The sequence below is a fragment of the Sceloporus occidentalis genome, unplaced genomic scaffold (assembly GCF_023333645.1).
Source record: "Sceloporus occidentalis isolate IW3139 unplaced genomic scaffold, rSceOcc1.0.p SCAF_1, whole genome shotgun sequence".
Classification (NCBI taxonomy): Eukaryota; Metazoa; Chordata; class Lepidosauria; order Squamata; family Phrynosomatidae; genus Sceloporus; species Sceloporus occidentalis.
Genome location: NW_028316981.1, coordinates 105,405,166 through 105,424,259, shown reverse-complemented (window position 1 = coordinate 105,424,259; position 19,094 = coordinate 105,405,166). Strand labels below are relative to the sequence as shown.

Here is a 19,094-nt window from a genome sequence, read left to right as displayed (position 1 = left end):
CTCAAGGGCCATCCAGTCCAAGCCCCTGCCATGTAGGAACTCTCTGGGAATGCAGCAGAGTATGTGGTGGCTTCCTAGCTCAAGTAGTTCCTGATGAGACAGATTATCTAGGTTCATTTCATTCTGGCTTCTGCCCTAGTTATACTATAGAGGCAGATTTGGTTGTCTTGGTAGACTATTATTATTATTATTATTATTTTCTTATATCCCACCTTTCTCCCAAGACCTAGACGGAGTACTGTGACTCTGCCTGTTCTGCAGCACCTCTGAGCAACTTTTGGTGACATTGTCTGGACTGCCTTGTTGGGATGGGACTTGGAGGCACTGTTCTATGGTGGCTCTGTTCCTTCCCAAGGTGATACTTGGTTTTGGGGTTCCTTGAGTTCTGTTTCATTCCCCCATGCTATTTAACACATACATGAAATTGCTGACATAGATTGTCTGGAGGCTTACAGTCACTAGTATGCTATATCCTCCAACATTTCATAGAGGAATACTGGGACACGTGTGGCCAAGCAACATCAGAGTATGGTCAAGATGGCAAGTTAGTAATGAGGAAGAACATATAAATTAGGACAGGCTACAGCTGTTTGCTTTTGCCTGAGCCTACTGCCGGGGTAGGCAACCTGTGGCCTGCAGGCCGGATGCGGCCCGGCAAGGCCTTGGGACCGGCCCCCGCCCGGTCCTGCCGCCAATTGCCGCCGGAGCCTTTGGCCTCTCGCGTGAGGGTGTGGGGCCTTTGGCCTATCAGGAGGAGGCGGGCAAGGGGGGGCAAGTGGCAGGCAAGGGGGGCAACTGTCTATAGAAGCCACCGAAACATGCATTTATATTAACATTATTTTAAAAATCAGCAAAATTTTTAGTGCACCCTCCATTTTTTAAAAAAAATGTCCTCCATTTAAAATTTTTGTCCTACATTTGTCCCAGTTTATTTATTCATTTAATTATTTATTTTTTGGCTTCGGCCCCCCAGTTGTCTGAGGGACAGCAACCCGGCCCCTGGCTCAAAAAGGTTGCCTACCCCTGGCCTACTGAGACAGTGAAGATTCAGACAACTCCTCTCCCACTTTTTCAGATGCTTCAAAAATTTCCCAGTTTCTCTCTCCTCAGTTGATGCAAATTGAGTTCAAAATGCAAAAGGAGTCTCTTATAATAATTTGTAAACAGTACTAGTAAACAACAATAACAAAGCTACCACCAAGACACAAAGTACCATTCAAATTGCTAGATGTTGAGTTTCTGAATGTACTGATATTCATACTGAGTTTAGGATTTTGTGTTATCTTTTGTTAACATTAACACTCCATTAATTAAACTTCCAATTTTTAAACAATATTTCATAGATTACTATTCCTAGCTTTCCAAAACGTAATCAAACCTAGTAACACTTTTTTCCTGCTTAAATCTTGCTTTGGACTATACAGTCGGCCCTTCTTATACACGGATTTTTTATACACGGATTCAAGCATACACGGTTTGAAAATGTTCCAAAAAAGTATAAATTTACCTTGATTTTCCATTTTTTATTAGGGACACCAATTTGCTATGTCATTATATTTAATGGGACTTGAGCATACACGGATTTTGTTATACACGGTGGATTTTGGAACCAAACCCCAGCGTATAACAAGGGTCCACTGTATTTTGGTTGATGTAATGTGCTTTTTCATTATCTGTCATTTTTTGAAGTCATCATAATGCACCATAACGCATTCCAAATCAATATATCAAAACCAAGTAATCCTAATTATCCCCCCCCCTTTTTTTTTTTTTTTAAAAAAGACTGTTATCCACATATATCTATGTAATGAAACTTAGTTTGTCCATTAGGGCGACAGGGAGTGGTTTTCTCAAACCATGGAAGAGAGCAAAATATTTCTTCTTTTTTTGCTAAAGTAAAGTGGCAACTGATATGCCCGCTCTATGCACCTGACTGACTTTACAAGAAATTACCTGAGTTTAATAGGCTAATTACATTGCTTCCCGGCATCTGTCATGGGAATTAAGCAAGTGACATGTAATTTAATACACAATACAAAGAGCATGGAAAATACCATTCAGACATACTGACACCCATTTGAAAAAGGGGGTCCAAGATTTGGTTTAGCACCTATGTACCAGTTACTGCACTAGGGAAATCAAATTGTATTATTTAGATCTAGGATGCATAATGATTTTCTCACCACCGATAGCAGGTCTATTGGTATTTAAACACACACACACGATAAATTCATTGTGTCTCAGCAGAGCTTTGTTTTTTTACAAAGTAAACAGTTGTATGTGCATCTCTTGAGGATTCCAAGTACAGATGTTGTATTGTACAGTTAAGGTGCTGCTTTATTGATTTAATGCCACCCCACTTGGGAATGGTCTTAATTATAAGACATAAAACCTTCCAGGAGGCCAAAACTGTTTCATCATGTTACATTTATCATATTTATATAACGTGTTTTTCATACTGCCAAGGCTTTCAGGAGGCTTCCAGTAACTGTACCTCACATCGTTTCCTAATAACTTCTGCATTTTATCATTTTAACCAGATGTAGAAGGCCACAGTTTAACAAAGCACTGGTAGAAATCAATAGAAATAAATGTTTTTGATAGTGCCCCCTATGCATAAAATGTGTTACTAGCCAAAAAATAAATAAAAAATAACCCTTTTATTAGTTGAATGTTCTTAACATGCCATCATGCTATTTAGATAATTTCTCCAAAGGGTAGGAACACTGGTAATGGATTGAGAAGAGAGAGAACTTATTACAAAGTAATATACATATCCTCTCCCTTTCCCCAAGGCTGGGACACAAAGTGACCAATGGAAGATGGGCTCCCAATGGTTATATAGTGCAGAGGCAAAGAAAGAAAATAAAAATGCACAAGTGTGACCCATTTGCCCCTCAGCAGCTCTGACAACTGTGCAAGCAGTTTAACAACAGAAGAAAATCTACTCCCCCAGCCCATTCCCTGTCTCCATACCTTTTCCCAGCCTCAAACTGCAAAGCTAATGCAAAAAGTATCAAACAAGGTCACTAATATAAACTGACTCTTTCATGCCACTGGACAGCTGTTAAACTTTTGTCCATGATGTCAACAAGAACCGTAGAACCCATCTGCCTGATGGCAGAGGCCCAACTCACTACAACATGTAAAACACTAAGTTCCTAAACACCTGCTGAGATATAAAGGTCTTCAAGTGCTAATGAAAAGCCAGCAAGGAGAGAGCCATATACAAGAGTTCATTTGTTATTTTTCCATTAGCAAGCACTTCTACTCAGTACTGGTAAATCAAGGGGAAAACAAATATGGTAGCCTGGAGCTAGTCTTCTGGGGAGATTTACAGGAATAACATTTGCAAGTGTGAGACTTGAGACAAAAGCAATTTAGAAAGAAAGGGGTGAAATTTTATTTCACCACAGACTGCCCAAGTTTCAGACAACATAGGATACACTGTTTCACAGCATTAATGAAGCACATGGGAAACTTCATTCCATATGTAAACTACACTATATCAATAAAGTGTACCTGACAATAGTACAAAATGTTTCAACTGTTAATATAAAAATGGTGATACCCATAGGAAGTCAGCTTCTGATTTTCTTTTTATGTACCTCTTTGAAGATACATCCCACTGTTCCCTTTGAAAGTTATGCAGAAAAAACGTACTATCTATCTTTACAGATTCTAAAAGCCATCATCTGCAGACCCAGAGAAAATTGTCTTAAGGCATCATGCAATCATATGCAAATTACAATTTAAAATGGAGCATGTGTTTTCTGGATAATATGTGTCCTGTGGTACCAATGCTTGGACAACTACATGAGCAAAGGGGTACAAAGAAGGGGGGAGGTTTTGACAGTTCCATCCTCTGAACTATGGCTTACAGCACTTGGTATTCATTGATGATTTCTCATCCATGTACCAACCAGGGCTGACCCTCTTTAGCTTCCATGATTGGATGGGATCTGGTGCCTTTAGTAATTTCTAATAAAGGGATTTCTTTTACTTTAGGGAAGCTGGAGCTCAGCATTACTAGGGGCAGTACATGTATGTGTATACTTTGTGGAGTACACAGCAATAAATTATACATATAGAGAACAAAGTTCAGCATCTTATTTAATTCATGATGGATGGCCCCATCTCTCTGCAATTTATATAAAAACAATTTAAAGAAGTAAATTGGACGGGCATTTGTGGGAATGTTATTTTAGTTCAAATGTTCATTCCTTACAACCCTATTATTTTAGCTGGTACATCGATCTCTTCCCAACCAGGATTTGCTGAAAATGCAGAATGATATACTCCACTGTGCAGCATGTTTACAAATGTATCCCTGGTTTTGGGGTATTATTATTATTATTATTATTATTATTATTATTATTAGCTTATGCAGTCTAGGGGTGTCTAAAATCTAAAACCAGAATGTAGAGCCAATTACATGAAAATAATGGAGCAAGACAGTATGTAATTAAATTTTGTGAAAAGGTCAAGTCAGTGGTGTTTTATTTTAAAAAATCAATAATAAACAGCACATGCTTAGATTTGACCTGTTGGTCAGAAATACAACAAAAGTATTTAATTATCTTCTGAAAGGATCTGATTTTTCCCCCCAGAACAAATAATGTCACCAATGTCTTCATGGTATATAGCATTGTATATTGCATTGCTCATGTATAGAGAGTGATTTTTAAAAACAAACAGCCGCCACATATTTATTGTTAAAAGGAATTAAAGTCTTCAAATATATTAAATGCAAACTGTTTCAAGCAATATTGTTTTCATGTAAAAGTGGCATAGAACACATCAGTTACTCCTGCCCAAATGCAGCCTTTCAGTTATTTATCGAGATTTTATTTCAGGTAACAAGAAAGTGTTACTTGTTTATGTATTTTATGGATTTACATAAATAGAGAACATGGGGTGCCAAAAGATCAGCTCAATCCTAAATATCCCAGCTGTTGGTCCCATCTTGTTACATACCCTTTGATCACTCTTCTTTTCTCTCCCACCTCATTTTTTAATGAGTAGGTTTCATCTTTGTTGCAAGAGATGGTCATGGAAGAAATGTAATATGCTGGTAAAGTAATCAATAGCTTTGTATCTTGCTGCAATAGAATTATCTTGATAGACTCTAGAGTTATGTTGTCTTATGCTCAAATGGTCTAGTAACTCATTATAAAAGGGGGTAGCACATAAGTGGCACCAACTTATATCTCCTTACATTTATCATCTCATCACTTTTGCATCTTTTGGTCACACTATCCAGCTCATGATAACTCCCTCCACAACAAGGGTATCAATTTAGCCATTAAAAGACTAAAATTCAAATAAGTGCAAAAATAAAAATAAAGAGATCATTCTCTTTCTCTCAACCTTCACCTCAATTCTTTTATACTGTTGTATGCTTTAAGATCAAACAATCATAGGAAATACATTACCAGCAAGCCTCTTGGCCCAACACACTTTCCACACCTCCACAAACCCCAAGCAAACCAACCTTATTCCTTCTCAGTCTCACCAACTGTAATTCATCTTCATTCATTATTTAGTGGCTGCACAAACAGGTGAAGAGCAGAAAAAGTTAACCTTATACCTTCATTACCACACTGTTTTGTTTCAAAGGCTCCTCTGGTTGCAAAAGCATGAAATAGGCAGTTGAATCTGACCAAGTGTAAAAAGTTAAACAAATTACAAAGAAAGCTAAGGTGTACGCTTTTAAAAATGCAGATCGCAGAAGGTCAAAGATACTGAAAGACACAAAAGCTGTAGCAAGACAATTCTATCTTTGTATTGAAGTATATAAGAAGCTTCAAAAAGGAAATGTGCTATAGCTATTGTTGTTGTTCTGTGTTTTCAAGGCGTTTTCAACTTATGGCAACCCTAAGGCACACCTATCATGGGGCTTTCTTGTCCTGAGAGTGTGTCTCACCCAAGGTTAACCAGTGGATTTACATGGCCGAGCAGGGACCCAAACTCTGATCTCCAGTATCATAGTCCAATGCTCAACCACTACAACAATCTGGCTTTCATAGCTATACTTTTAATTTATGAATGCCTTGGGCTTCATGCTAGGAAAAAGGTGAGATATAAAATAAATAAAATAACACAAAATGCTGGTATTCCAAGCTAAGTGCTGTGTATATTATATTTGGAAATTTCAGATTAAACCATCATTATTCTGAAAGCTGAGAGCTCCACAGTGATCCTATAAACTTCAGTGTCCATGGTACATTAGGAGTGAAGAAATGGTAACAACATCCACTGCAATGTTTCACTATGACAGGAGAGTTCGAAAGAAAAATGGAAACCTCCTTATACAGGATGAGCATATGTCATCTAAATGAGGCATTCGGGAAAATAAGATCAGCTCATAAAATCATTTACTAAGACAGAGATGAGCATCATAAAGCCCTCCAAACGTTTTCAGACTGCAACTCTCAGATGCATCTGTTAACATGGCTAGTGGTGAGGGATGATAGGAACTGCAATTCAACAAGATCTAGAGGGTGACAAGATTACCACCCCTGAACTAAGAATTAAATGTTTTCACGTTTACTACAGTGGACCCTTGTTATACTCTGGGGTTTGGTTCCAAGATCCTCCATGTATAACAAAATCCGTGTATGCTCAAGTCCTATTAAATATAATGACATAGCAAAATGGTGTCCCTTATAAAAAATGAAAAATCAAGGTAAATTTATAATTTTTTGGGACATTTTCAAACCGTGTATGCTTGAATCCGTGTATAAAAAATCCGTGTATAAGAAGGGCCGACTGTACTCTATGAAGCTTTTCATGCCGGCTCAATGTCATGACAGAACTCAGTAGTATTCTGTTAATAGAGGGCAAAAGTCGGTAACTTTTGGCCCTCCGCCTAAATGCTTTGGACTATAACTCAAGTCAGTCACAGGCTACAGTGAGGTATTACTGGAACTGTACTGCAACTATACTGGAGGTGTATGGGTTGGAGAAGGCTACTCTAGAAGCTACACACAAAGGATATTTTTGGCCAGTATAACATAGTGGCAAAAGTTATAATACCAGATTGATCCTTGTTGGTTTTAAAAATGTATAAATATTTTTACAGATTGAATTAATTAAATTTAACTTAAGATTTTCATGCTAAAATTAACATACTTCATGAAACAAACAAACAAACAAAAAGCTTCATTTATATACAAACATTCATACTGAACTAGCAGTGTCTAAGCGGTTTACAACTGTAAGCTAATTGCCCCCAACAATCTGGATACTCATTTTAGTGACCTCTGAAGGATACAAGCCTGAGTCAAGCTTGAGCCCTTTCGCTGGTATTGAACTCGCAACCTTATGGTAACATTTTACCATATATGTATTATTCTATAATAAATATAGGTTTCATTTCTATAGAGAGGAATCAAGTGTAACAGAATTTTTAAAAAAAATGCAAAACAATTTATATTTTTAAAATCTGCTTTAAAATCAAATAAAACAAAGTAAAATAAAACCTCACTTATTATCCATCCTGCTTCATGAGGTTACTGGTCGCAAGCTACTTTAATCACACCATGTGACTACCCCATGTGTTACATTTATTCAGAACACTTTACTGGAATAATTTTATAGATACAATTAATGTTAAATAGGCTAAGTATACCAATATTTGTATTCTTTGAACTTCATCACTTTTATAACATTCTAATTTGCATTTCTCATGCAATGATATTTTTAATCCCCTGGACACTAGATTATTATTACACTCACACTGCATAAAAACATATGAAGTGGAAAGTAACAAGGTTCTGATGGGATGCAATTATGCACTTACAGCTGAATCATACAGTATTTATTCAAGCCAGAATTCTATTAAATGCATTTTTATTGAACTTCAAACTCTGAAGTGTTTCTATTGTGGTTGTCCTTGGAATAACACGTCACATCCATATATATGACTCTTAGAGAAACAGACCATCAATTCTGGTGATAAACCAGATAACCATGCAACCAAGCCCACTGATTCTTGAGAAACTGTACTCCCACTCTCCCATTAACTACACAGCTGAAAGTCATAGCTAAAAGTTGGAGATATTATGTTTCCAAGACAGAGATAACAAAGACAAAGACCCTATTATCAGATGATATTATCAGATGATATTATCAGATGATGACCAATTGTCAATTAAAAATAAAAGTATTCAAATGAACTCTGTTATCAGAATTTGTCTTCTGCAATAATAATCTGTGGATAGAAGACATCTTTGGCCAAGGTTCTAAAGTTATCAAATGTTCTATGAGAAAGATGTTCTAATGACTCATCTATATCTGCTTGTAGTTGTTGTATGCCTTCAAATCATTTCTGATATATGGCGAAACAATCACTGGATTTTCTTAACAAAATTTATTGAGAGAGGGTTTGTCTTTGTCTTCCTCTGAGAGTGAGAAAAGTGTGACTCATCCAAGTTTACCCAGTGCGTTTCCTGCCCTGAGTGGAGGATTCAAACCCTGGTCTCCAGGAGTTCTAGCCCAGCACTCAAACCACTACACTGCAGTGGCTTTTTTACATGCATACATTAATGGTACTCACTCCCAGAGACAAGACCAACAGGGTCATCCCAGCAAAGTACCGTCAGACCCAGATAGCTTTGACGAAGGAAGGGGTCATTGGCAGATTGTCTTCCAGTCTTCTCTCACACACATACAACCCATCCACTAGTGTTGTCCCTAATTCATATTTATTCCACAAACATGCCCCAAATGTTTCATGCACATATAACATGAAATCTGGCCTAAGTATATGTAATGTTGCTGTTGCTGCTGCTGTTATGTGCCATTATGTCATTTTTTACAGAGGGGTTTCCCATTGCCATCTTCTAAGACCAAGAGCATGTGACTTGCCAATGGTTTTATGCTCAAGCAGGGAATTGAACCCTGATTTCCTGAGTCATAGTCCAATGCTCAGACCACTACACCATGCTGGGTTTATTATTATTAGCATCATCTAAATATTGAACAAAGTATTCAGAATGATAGACAAATGTACCTTACAGCTACAGTAATGGCAATACTTTGCAAAGGTGTAATGTCTCTTTCTCCCAGTATACATCCCAGCTGTAGGAATGGTAATTTATATTGCCTTTTTGCATTTATCAATGTGGACCACAGGTGGCAAAGCCATAGGCAATAAAGACAGCTTTGAAAATATTTTTAAAGCCCCACTACCACACAATTTTTGAGATGATAGATAGATAGATGATAGATAGATAGATAGATAGATAGATAGATAGATAGATAGATAGATAGATAATTGTAGGGAAGAATAAACTGTGTTTTCCTTTCACAGTTTATCTATCAGATAGTAACTGAAATATCTACTCACATGCTTTCATTCCGGTTGGCCACATTCAGGCTGAATATTCATCCACCAAGGTTAGTGAGTCAGAAAGTGTTATTATGCTTTGGCACCATGCATACCCAAAAGAATTCATAAAGGCTAACTGTTGTAAGATTGATATTTGAGAACCAAAACAGTGTATTCTAAAAGCCCATGGCTTACCTGTGGATAATGTTCATGCTCTGGAGATAGTCCAGTGCCAATGCTAGCTCACAGATGAACAATTTCACAGTACCCTCTTGGAAACGGACATTTTGCTGTAGGTGGTAACGCAGATCCCCTCCAAGAAGCAGGTCCACCACCATGAACATGTCTTCCTCATCCTGGAATGAGTACCTAAAATGGGATACACAGCACAGAAAGAGCACATCTTGATTTGTGTATGGTCAGAGTGACAAGAGCTATGAAATTGCTCCTCCTATGCCAGTGCAAAGCCTAAGTTGCACAGCACAGTGAGCTATGTGCATGGACTGCTGGTGGCATCAATGTTAGAGTAACCCTACAGTTATGGATTTAGGCCATGTGTGCATAGCAAACAGCAAATTAACTGAAAAATGACTTGTCCTGATTAAACTGGGCTACTACTATGGACATGTGGTCAGAGCAGAATGTGTATGTTGTGTGCCTTCAAGTCATTTCTGACTTGTGGCAACCATATCACAGGGTTATCTTGGCAATATTTATTCAAAGGGTGTTTGCCTTTGCATCCCTCTTGAGGCTGAGAGAGCATGACTTGTCCAAGGCTTCCCAGTTCTGTTCCATGGCTGAGCTGGGATTTGAACCCTGATCTCCAGAGTCCTAGTTGAATGCTCAAATCACTACACCATGCTGGTCTTCCCATATACAGTCGACCTTCCGTTTTCACGGGGGGGGGGGGGGGGGGGGTCTGTTCCGGACACACACACACACCTGCGAAAACAGAGACTCTCGTTTATTCAAGGCCCATAGGCTTGAATGGGACGTGCCCCACTGAGGATAACAGAGGCCGCCCCTCTGTGTATAAACAAGAACGCAGATCTCAAGTCCGCAAGAAAGGAGGGGCAACTGTATATCCTAAATAGAGCTCCACCTCTCATTGTTTTGTGGGTTACCACTCCATTCTGAAAATTTGAGAAATATATGTTCATTTTTTCTTGCACAAAAATAAAGTGTCAATGAAGGACACTTGCAACATTATGTGTCACATAAGATTAAAATTTAAACAGCAATTGGACAAAAAAGTGAGAACAAAGGAAATAGCAGAGACAGACAACTGATGACACACTGTGAGAATATTTAAAAACAGATTACAGAAGCCCTCTATTACAAAGTGCCTTTTCTGTAATTCCTAGGAGGGTGGGCAGGAAGAAGAGATGAAGGGGCTCAATGCTTCTAGAAACATCACACTGTGTTCTTTTCCCAGTCCCTGGACTGTGGATTTACTTGATAATAAAGGAAATATATTCTGTACCATATATTTTTCTGTTGAATTTTAAAAAATATTTTCACGCTTCAGTCCGTAGACAAAGAATCCCTGGATACAGATGACCAGCTGTACTACAGAAAAAGAAAGTTAAACTGTCACTATATCTGGTACAGGTCCCTACACATATGTGACCTTAAAAAAAATAACAATATTTAGAGGGTCAGAAAGTTTTCCTGAAAATGTTCCATTTCTTCCCCTACCCTCCAGAAAACCCATATCACTATTCTGTACATCAAGACTATTTTCATAATGTATTATTTTATATATTCCAAGGTGAAGCCTATGCACTGAAAAAGAAAAAGGAACAAGTCTGAAACCAGGTAGAACTAAATAATCTCACACTCCCTTTTTTATTTATTTATTTATTTATTTATTTATTTATTTATTTATTTATTGCCTTCAAAATTTCCCGCACAGGATCTTTTTGCCACATTTCTTTTAATTAAAAGCAAGATAAACATGGCACAAGAAATCAATACATTTTAGACTCGGAGCAGTCAATGCTCCTGAATGCAGAAAGGAAAATTAGCTGCTTTTCTGCCAAGAGATTCCCTGAGGAGCCAGCATAATTAAATACAAGGTAGAATCACATCATCTCTCCGTCAATGGACAAAGCAGGATGCATGGATGTAAGTTACCAACATGGCAGGCACAATCACACAGGCCTTTCTCACTCTAGAAGGTACAAGGGCACTGAAGCCACCTCTTTATGAAAAGCAAGAAAGTACCACATTATCCAATATGTTGCTCTCTTATTAGTTCCCCTGGGAAACGGTACAGAAGCTTAGAGCATTTTGTATAGTAAAGGCCCCAGATTCAATCCATGCCATAGGGCTCAAAACAATTAAAACCAGGAGAGCTGCTACCAGTCAGTGTGGAGAATACTCAGCTAGATGGACATGTGATCTGATTCATTATAAAGCGATTTTCAAAATACATTCCAGTATTACAGACAGGAGAGCAATATGTTTTGGAATCCTAGGATATTGCATCCCTCTTGTTGTTAGCTGCCCTTGAGTCAATTTCAATGAGACATCTCCAAGTCCCACTATCCTCCATTTCTCTTCTCATGTCCTGCAGGCTCAGGCCTGTGGCCTCCCTGGTCAAGTCTAACTATCTGACATGTGGCCTTCCTCTCTTCCTACAGCCCTCTTCTTTCCCCAGCATCATTGCCTTTTCTAATGATTCTTAGGCAGGATACAAACCGCCGCTTTGCGGTGTTCCCCCGCCGGCGCCATTTGCTCCGCGAGGGAGCCGTAGCAGCCAAACCGCGTGGCTCCCGCGCGGAGCAAAAAATAAGCTCCATTTTGGAGCTTCTTCTTGCGGCGCCTCTATGACGTCGCGAGGCGCCGCTGGCGCATTCAAGACGTCATAGGCGCCGCGACACGTCTGGACGCTATGTGTCCAGTACATAAAGATGGCGGCGCCCATGTGGAAGGGGCGCCACCATCTTGTACGTATTGTATACGTACTAGGGTTAGGGGGGTGCGGAAGCACCGCCCCTTCCTAACCCTAGTACGTATACAATACGTACTATATGGCGGTTTGTATCCCGCCATACTTTCTCAGGATGTGGCCAAAGTACAACAGTTTCAATTTAGTCATCCTGGCTTTCAACGAGAATTCTGGCTTGATCTGTTTTAGGATCCATGTGTTTGTCTTCTTGGCCATCCATGGTATTTTCAGCACTTTTCTCCAGCACCACTCTCAAATGAGTTAATTTTTCCTTTTATCAACTTTCTTCACTGGCCATCTCTTGCATCTGTACATTGTAATAGGGAACACAACAGATTGGACTATCCTGACTTTAGTGTTCAGAGTTATATACTTGCACTTTAGGATCTTGTATAGTTTTTTCATAGCTGCCCTTCCCATTCTTAGGGCCGAAACAGACAGCCCTTTTGTGGCGCTGTCTGGGTGGCTTCAGAGCATGCTTTTTATATGGCACATGTCCTGAAGTTGCCCTGAAGCCACACAGCCATTTACACGGGGGCAGCTTCATTACATTCCAGCAGTGCAGCGTTTAGCCACCTGAAAAAGGAGAGGCTCTGTGCTGCTACTTTTTTAGTTGGCTTCAAGGCAAATTGGGGTCATAGCATGTGGTTGGCATGGCCCCAAGTTGCCTTCAGAAGGCGCACCCCTTATGGCCATCTATTTCAGCCCTTAGTCGCCTTCTGATTTCTCCACTACAAGCCCAAAACACACTGCAGAAATAACCCAAATCACATCATCTCTCCATCACTTTATCTACCCTGGCTCAGTGTAGGGAATTCTGGGAAATGGGTAGTTTTGTGAGACCTTCTCTGCCAGAGGGCTCTGGGGCCACAATAAACTACAATTCCAAGGATACCCTAGCACTGAGCCAGAGCAGTTAAAGTGGTCTCAAACTAAATTACTTCTGGAATGTATTTTGGACCTGCAATCTCCAAACTGATCTATATTTGATCCAAGATATGGCAACTTGGAGCCTCAGAAGATAGCAATGGCAAACTTGCTCTGAAGAAACTTATCAAGAAAACCCCATGATAGGTTCATCTTAAAGTCACCATAAGTCGGAAATGACTTGAAGGCACAAAACAACAACAACAACAACAACAACAACGGGAACTTTTTGACTATTTGGATTTTTTTCATTGTCTAGGATGAATTCTTGTAGCTCTTCCATGGTCATTATTTTGTTTTGCATTCCTACAGTTTTCAAAATTTGAATGGTTTGGTTCCTACACATCACAGTGGAAAGGTGCCATGACCCAGTAGCCCAGTAGCGTATGGACAGGGACTCAAAGCCTGTCTTCATCACTGGCACCAGGACTAAGCAACACTGGAGAACGTGAGACCCTTGAACCTGACATGCATGAAACTCATGAGCCTAGGTGAGGACCAGTCAATCTCTGAAGGCAGCTGTAGTACGGGGTTGACACACTCTCCTCCAAGAGCTCTGTGGTCCCTGGAGCTGGTGCAGAGGATCAAACATGAGCTCCTGGAGAACGCCAGAGGTCTATTCCTTTCTGGCGTGGGTGGAAGAAGAGTTGCCTATAGACCACATGTAGCCCTTTAAGGCCATTTTGTTGCCCTCAGCATTCCCTCAAATGCCATTTGTCACATTTCTGGGCTTTTGTGGTTTGCTTTGGGCCTAGGAAATGCCTTTTTTTAAACAACAGACACTGAAAGTCACAATTTTATTTTATTTTATTTTATTTTATTTCCAAGGAAGCAGAAGGGGGTACAGACCTCCAAGGCCTCCTGAGGGGCCAATGCAGCCCCCTTGCCACCAATAGATGCCCACCCCAGCTTTAAAATTTCTTGAGAGGAGTAGCCAGGGCTAAGAAATACAGAAAGTTTCAGTTAAGTACCAGCCCTTTTTGGAGAAAGTGAACATTTGGAGATCTCCTACACTGCCTGAACAGGCCTGTTATGGGGTAGTAAATTCCAATATATAAAAAGTATTTTTTTTAAGTACAGGTATATCTCAATTAATTAAGTAGATGTGTTCCTGGTGTTACCTCTCTAACAGAAAATTTGATACCATAGGCAGAACTAGCATGGGAAGAATAACGGTAGATCCCTACACTTAGGGATGCCATATCCCAGCGGCACCCGGGACTGTACCGGTTTTGGCGTTACCGGGCCCGTCCCGTCCCGGGTGCTGCCAAATCATGGGTTGGGGCCCAGCCGCTAATGCGTGCGGCCAGCCGCACCGCCCTCCTCCGCCTTCCCACACGGCCACGCCACCCACCTCCTCCTCGTCCGCCCCAGGCCGGGGGCCAGCAGCAGCTCCCTCTGACATGCGCACGCACACGCCTAAACGGAGCGCCATCGTCCCCTGGAAGCTGGCCAGTGGCAGAGCAGCGGGGGCGGAGCTGATTCCAGCCCCAGTCTCCCATTGGCCAGCCTCAAGGAGGAGGTGGAGCCTCAGACAAGAAGAAGGAGGAGGAAGAGTGAGACACTGGGCCAGCCAGGGTGAGGGGAAAGCGCATTTTCTTGGCGCATGGAGAGGGGGAGGAGGAAGAAGGGGAAACAGGAGGAGGAGGAAGAAGAGAAGGAAGTGGGTGCCCATTTTTAAAGGTTTTTTCGCATGTTCTCCATTTTAAAAAATGTGTCCTACACTTGAAAATGTTGTCCTACATTTGTCCCGGTTTGGAGGTCCTGACTTATGGCAACCCTACCTACACTATAAAAAAGAAGAGCACTTAACATGTTTCAGCAAACCTTTTATTCAAAACTAGGAATATAAAGGTAAAGGTATTCCCTGTTGACAAGTTTGTCAAGTCATGTCTGACCATAGTGGGTGGTGCTCATCTCCATTACTAAGCCGAAGAGCCAGCATTGTCAGAGACTACTCTGTGATCATGTGGCCAGCATGATCACACAGAACACTGTTTACCTTCCCACCAAAGTGGTATTTATTTATCTATTTGCATTTGCATGCTTTTAACTGCGAGGCTGGCAGAAGCTGGGACTAGTGATGGGAGCTAACCCCATCACACAATACCTGGGCTGCACATGTCAAATGGAACAACCAGGTTAAGTAAACTTTGCATAAATAAACATTTTGAACCTAACAGAGACCACTTGAAAGTGTCTTTCAAAATGGATTCAGGGATTATTCTTTTTTCTTTTTTCAATGCCTTCCACTTTTCTTAAAATTTCCATTTTGGTGCCCAAACTTATACATCCATGTTTTTTAACATGTTGGGAAGAGCTGGTGAGGCAGGCTTTTCTGCTTTCCCCATTTCTCTCTGTTTTTCTATTAACATATTCTATTTACCTTGCCTGTTGTAGACAAGCACACTCAGGACTAGCTAGAGGAGAATGATTTTCCCTCCAGCTTATGTTTTATTGTAGTGTTTGCTGCAAGACACCCTGCCCCAACCTCAATAGTGAAACATCTCTGTTTCTTCACGTTTCACCATTTCCCCTGTGCCAATGCTGCTAAAACAAAACTTCCAGTTATCCACATGATGAGGAGGAAAGGGATGGTGGTGGACTTAAACAGACTTTGTAGGAAGATACTTCTTTGTCAGAAGCTTTGTTAAATGACATATAGTTGTACTTCTTTTGTACATACCTAAGATTTGTGCACAAAAATGCCAGATAGAAAAGCTCAACAAAGGATGGGGTGACTGACTTCAGGACAGGACAATACAGCATTCCCTTTAAGCTTTTAAGAAGAATTACCTCAAGAAAAGAGGTACGCAAATATTGCAGAATATTTGCACTCCAATTAAAATACAGTATGTGTTAACTACTTGACTGTCAATACAAAGGGGCTGTGCACACCACCCCTAAGGGGCAGCCTGCAGCTGCCTTCAGGTGCGCTGGATCAGGGCTGTGGCAACCACATGCCACAGCCTCACTCAGGCCATTCCAGGGCACAAAAAGGAGCCTCAAAAAGTACCTCCTTTTTGCGCCCTGGAAAGGGTGCAATAGCCACGTCGCCACAGCTTGAAAGTGCTCCTTTGGCACTGTGTTATGTGGATACAGCACCAGACGAGCACCATGCGGTGTGGCGTGCGGCATCACAGCACCCTGAGGAGGAGCCAGGGCTTATGTGATGTAGATGCTACATCCTGACTCTGTCCCCAGGCTGGTCCAAACTGCCGGTCTGCACAGGGCCGGAGATCTCTCTATTTGTGTGCAAGGAATATAACATTAATACAGTCCTTGGAGTCTGGATCAAATTAGATTTGCTGAAAGATTTTTTTAAAACTGCTCAACAGAGAAAGATGCAAAAAAAATCAATACAGTGATCAATTGAGCTGTTCCTTGGATTTAATGTTCTCTACAGGGTTCTCCATCATCTTAGAGGAGTAGGTGGTCTGTGTTTTAAAAAAGAAACAGCAAACAGTTCCTCAAAGTGTAGCCTTTCAGTCCTAAAACTTTTTTTTTACATGCAGGACTTGTAGACTGTTGGGGATCAGCATTCTAAGGTCAGAAAATCAGATAATTCACCAGGGTGTAATCACAGTAGATGATTCTATAGCGGTTTCTCCCCAGGGTTCTCTTTGCCTTCATCAATATCACACATAGAGACAGATTTTAGAATTTCTCTTTGAAAGCCTTAGGATATATTTATAAGGCTTTAATTGTGAAGACTGCATGGACCACTCTGGCCCTTCCTGTGATCAGAAACCAGATTAGACAGGCTCTTTCAATCTATTTTGGGATCATCCATATCCGCATGTCTGACAGGGCCATGTACCACAATTCATGTGTGGCTGACTTTCCATAGTCAGTCTAATAGTATCCTAGGAGGGGGGAAATGGCTGCCTTTCTTGGTACCATTATGTGAACAAGAAGAGGAAGAGGAGAGCCCAAATAAGAGGCTCCAGCCACAGCCAGAGGAGGCTGGCAGTCCTGTCATGTCACTGGCAGAAGCAGAGTCCAGACCATCCTATGCAGTTTCTGGAGATCATGAGGAAGATAGAGAGGCAAGTCATTCCATGGGCCACTGTACATTAAAATACCAGTTGCAAAGGGACAAGAAATTTCCTGGTCTGCTTTAAAAGATAAACATTGAGCTAATAAGGCCAGCTGGGCTGATCTACAGCTGACTGTAAATTTGCTCAGCCAAGGCCATTCTGTTGCTGCAAACAATCAGCTCCAACATTCCTACTGTGAACTTGTCTGATGTCTCCAGCTTTGTGGGCTTCTGAACATCAGTGTGTGCCTTGGATTTTTCTTTCTGCCAACTGCTTTATCAGATCTGGACCAGGTTCAGGATCAACATTCAAAATGATCTGAATAGACTAGAAAGCTGGGCCAAAGCTAACAAAATGAAATTCAACACAGAGAAATGTAAGGTACTGCACTTAGGGCAGAAAAATGAAATGCACAGATATAGGATGGGAGACATATGGCTGAATGAAAGTACATGTGAAAGGGATCTAGGAGTCCAAGCAGACGATAAGTTGAACATGAGTCAACAGTGTGATGCGGCAGCTAAAAAGGCCAATGCAATTTTAGGCTGCATCAATAAAAGTATAGTGTCTAGATCAAGAGATTCTGCTCTGGTCAGGCCCCACCTGGAATATTGTGTCCAGTTCTGGGCACCACAATTCAAAAAGGACATTGAGAAACTGGAGTGTGTCCAGAGGAGGGCGACTAAAATGGTGAAAGGTCTGGAAACCTTGCCCTATGAGGAACGACTCAGGGAGCTGGGGATGTTTAGCCTGGAGAAGGACAGGTTGCTTACCTGTAACAGTATTTCTTCGAGTGGTCATCTGCAAATACATACAAATGGGTTTTTTCCTGCGCTGAGACCGTCTTCTTTGGGCGTGAGGGGGTCTTCCCCGAGGTCTTCTTGGAGGGGGTCTCCTCCGAGATCTCCTTGGAGGGGGAGCGTCGCTTGTGTGGAGCACGCTCCTTTGACTCGGCCGGACACCCCGACCCAGAGTGGTCCTTGGGCTTGGACTTCTTGGGTGGAGCTGCCTCGGTGCCCTCCGCGTGACGCCTCTTTTTGGAAGACGTCGGAGTCACCGCCAAGTCTTCAGGCGGAAAGAAGGGATTGTCCGGCAAGTCATGCAGGACAGTGGCTCCCTTGGAGTGGGGCTTGGGTGGCTTAGCCCTCTCCGATGGTACCCCCTTTCCAGAGGAAGATGCCCCCGTCTCGGGCAACTTGGAGGCGTGCTGAGATGTCTTTGATGACGCCTTGGAGGATGGTAGCGAGACGGTCCGGACTCCCGACTCCTGACGCTCTCTCGAGCGTGAGCCCTCCGGGGACGGCTTCCTCCCGGAACTCTCCCTGGGCTCGAAACCCTCAGTCCCCGAGGTTTTCTGGGGGCGCTTGGAGGGTTCGTCGGTGGCACTGGGTCTCGGGGGACCACGGGCCACATCAGAGGCGGTCGGAGATCGTGTCCCGGCCGGGACAGAGACCACACTAGAAACGCTGGCCCGTGAAGAGGACGCAGGCAGGGCAGCCGGGGCAGCCGGAGGGAGCGAAGATGAGCGGGGACGTCCCTCCCAGACCTTTCCCAGGGCAATAGCCGAAGTCAGCCGGGACTCCCGGTTCTTCCTGGCTTGGGAGGACAGAGACTTACAGAGGTGACAGGCTCTGGCATCATGGTCCTTTCCCAGACAAAACAGGCAGGAGGAGTGAGGGTCCTGGACGGGCACCTTGCCCCCGCAGGTGTCACATTTCTTGAAGGGCGCAGGCATCCTTCCAAGTCGTCAAATCCGAAGGAGAGTCAAAAGCGAGGTAAAAAAACAAGCCGAAGAGGTCCGAAGTTACCAGGGCGGGAGAGAGAGAATGGTCAAAAACAG

At 41.8% G+C, this 19,094-nt stretch overlaps 1 protein-coding gene across 3 annotated transcripts in view; it reads right to left on the bottom strand.

Moving 5' to 3' along the window:
* The window catches only part of STK32A (serine/threonine kinase 32A), a 111,570-nt gene that overhangs the window by 39,247 nt on the left and 53,229 nt on the right, over nt 1-19,094 (bottom strand). For all 3 annotated transcript variants that reach the window (XM_089531467.1, XM_089531474.1, XM_089531482.1), the window contains exon 5: nt 9,530-9,703. In XM_089531467.1, coding sequence (XP_089387593.1) covers nt 9,530-9,703 — 174 coding nt within the window. The remainder of the gene's footprint in view (nt 1-9,529; nt 9,704-19,094) is intronic.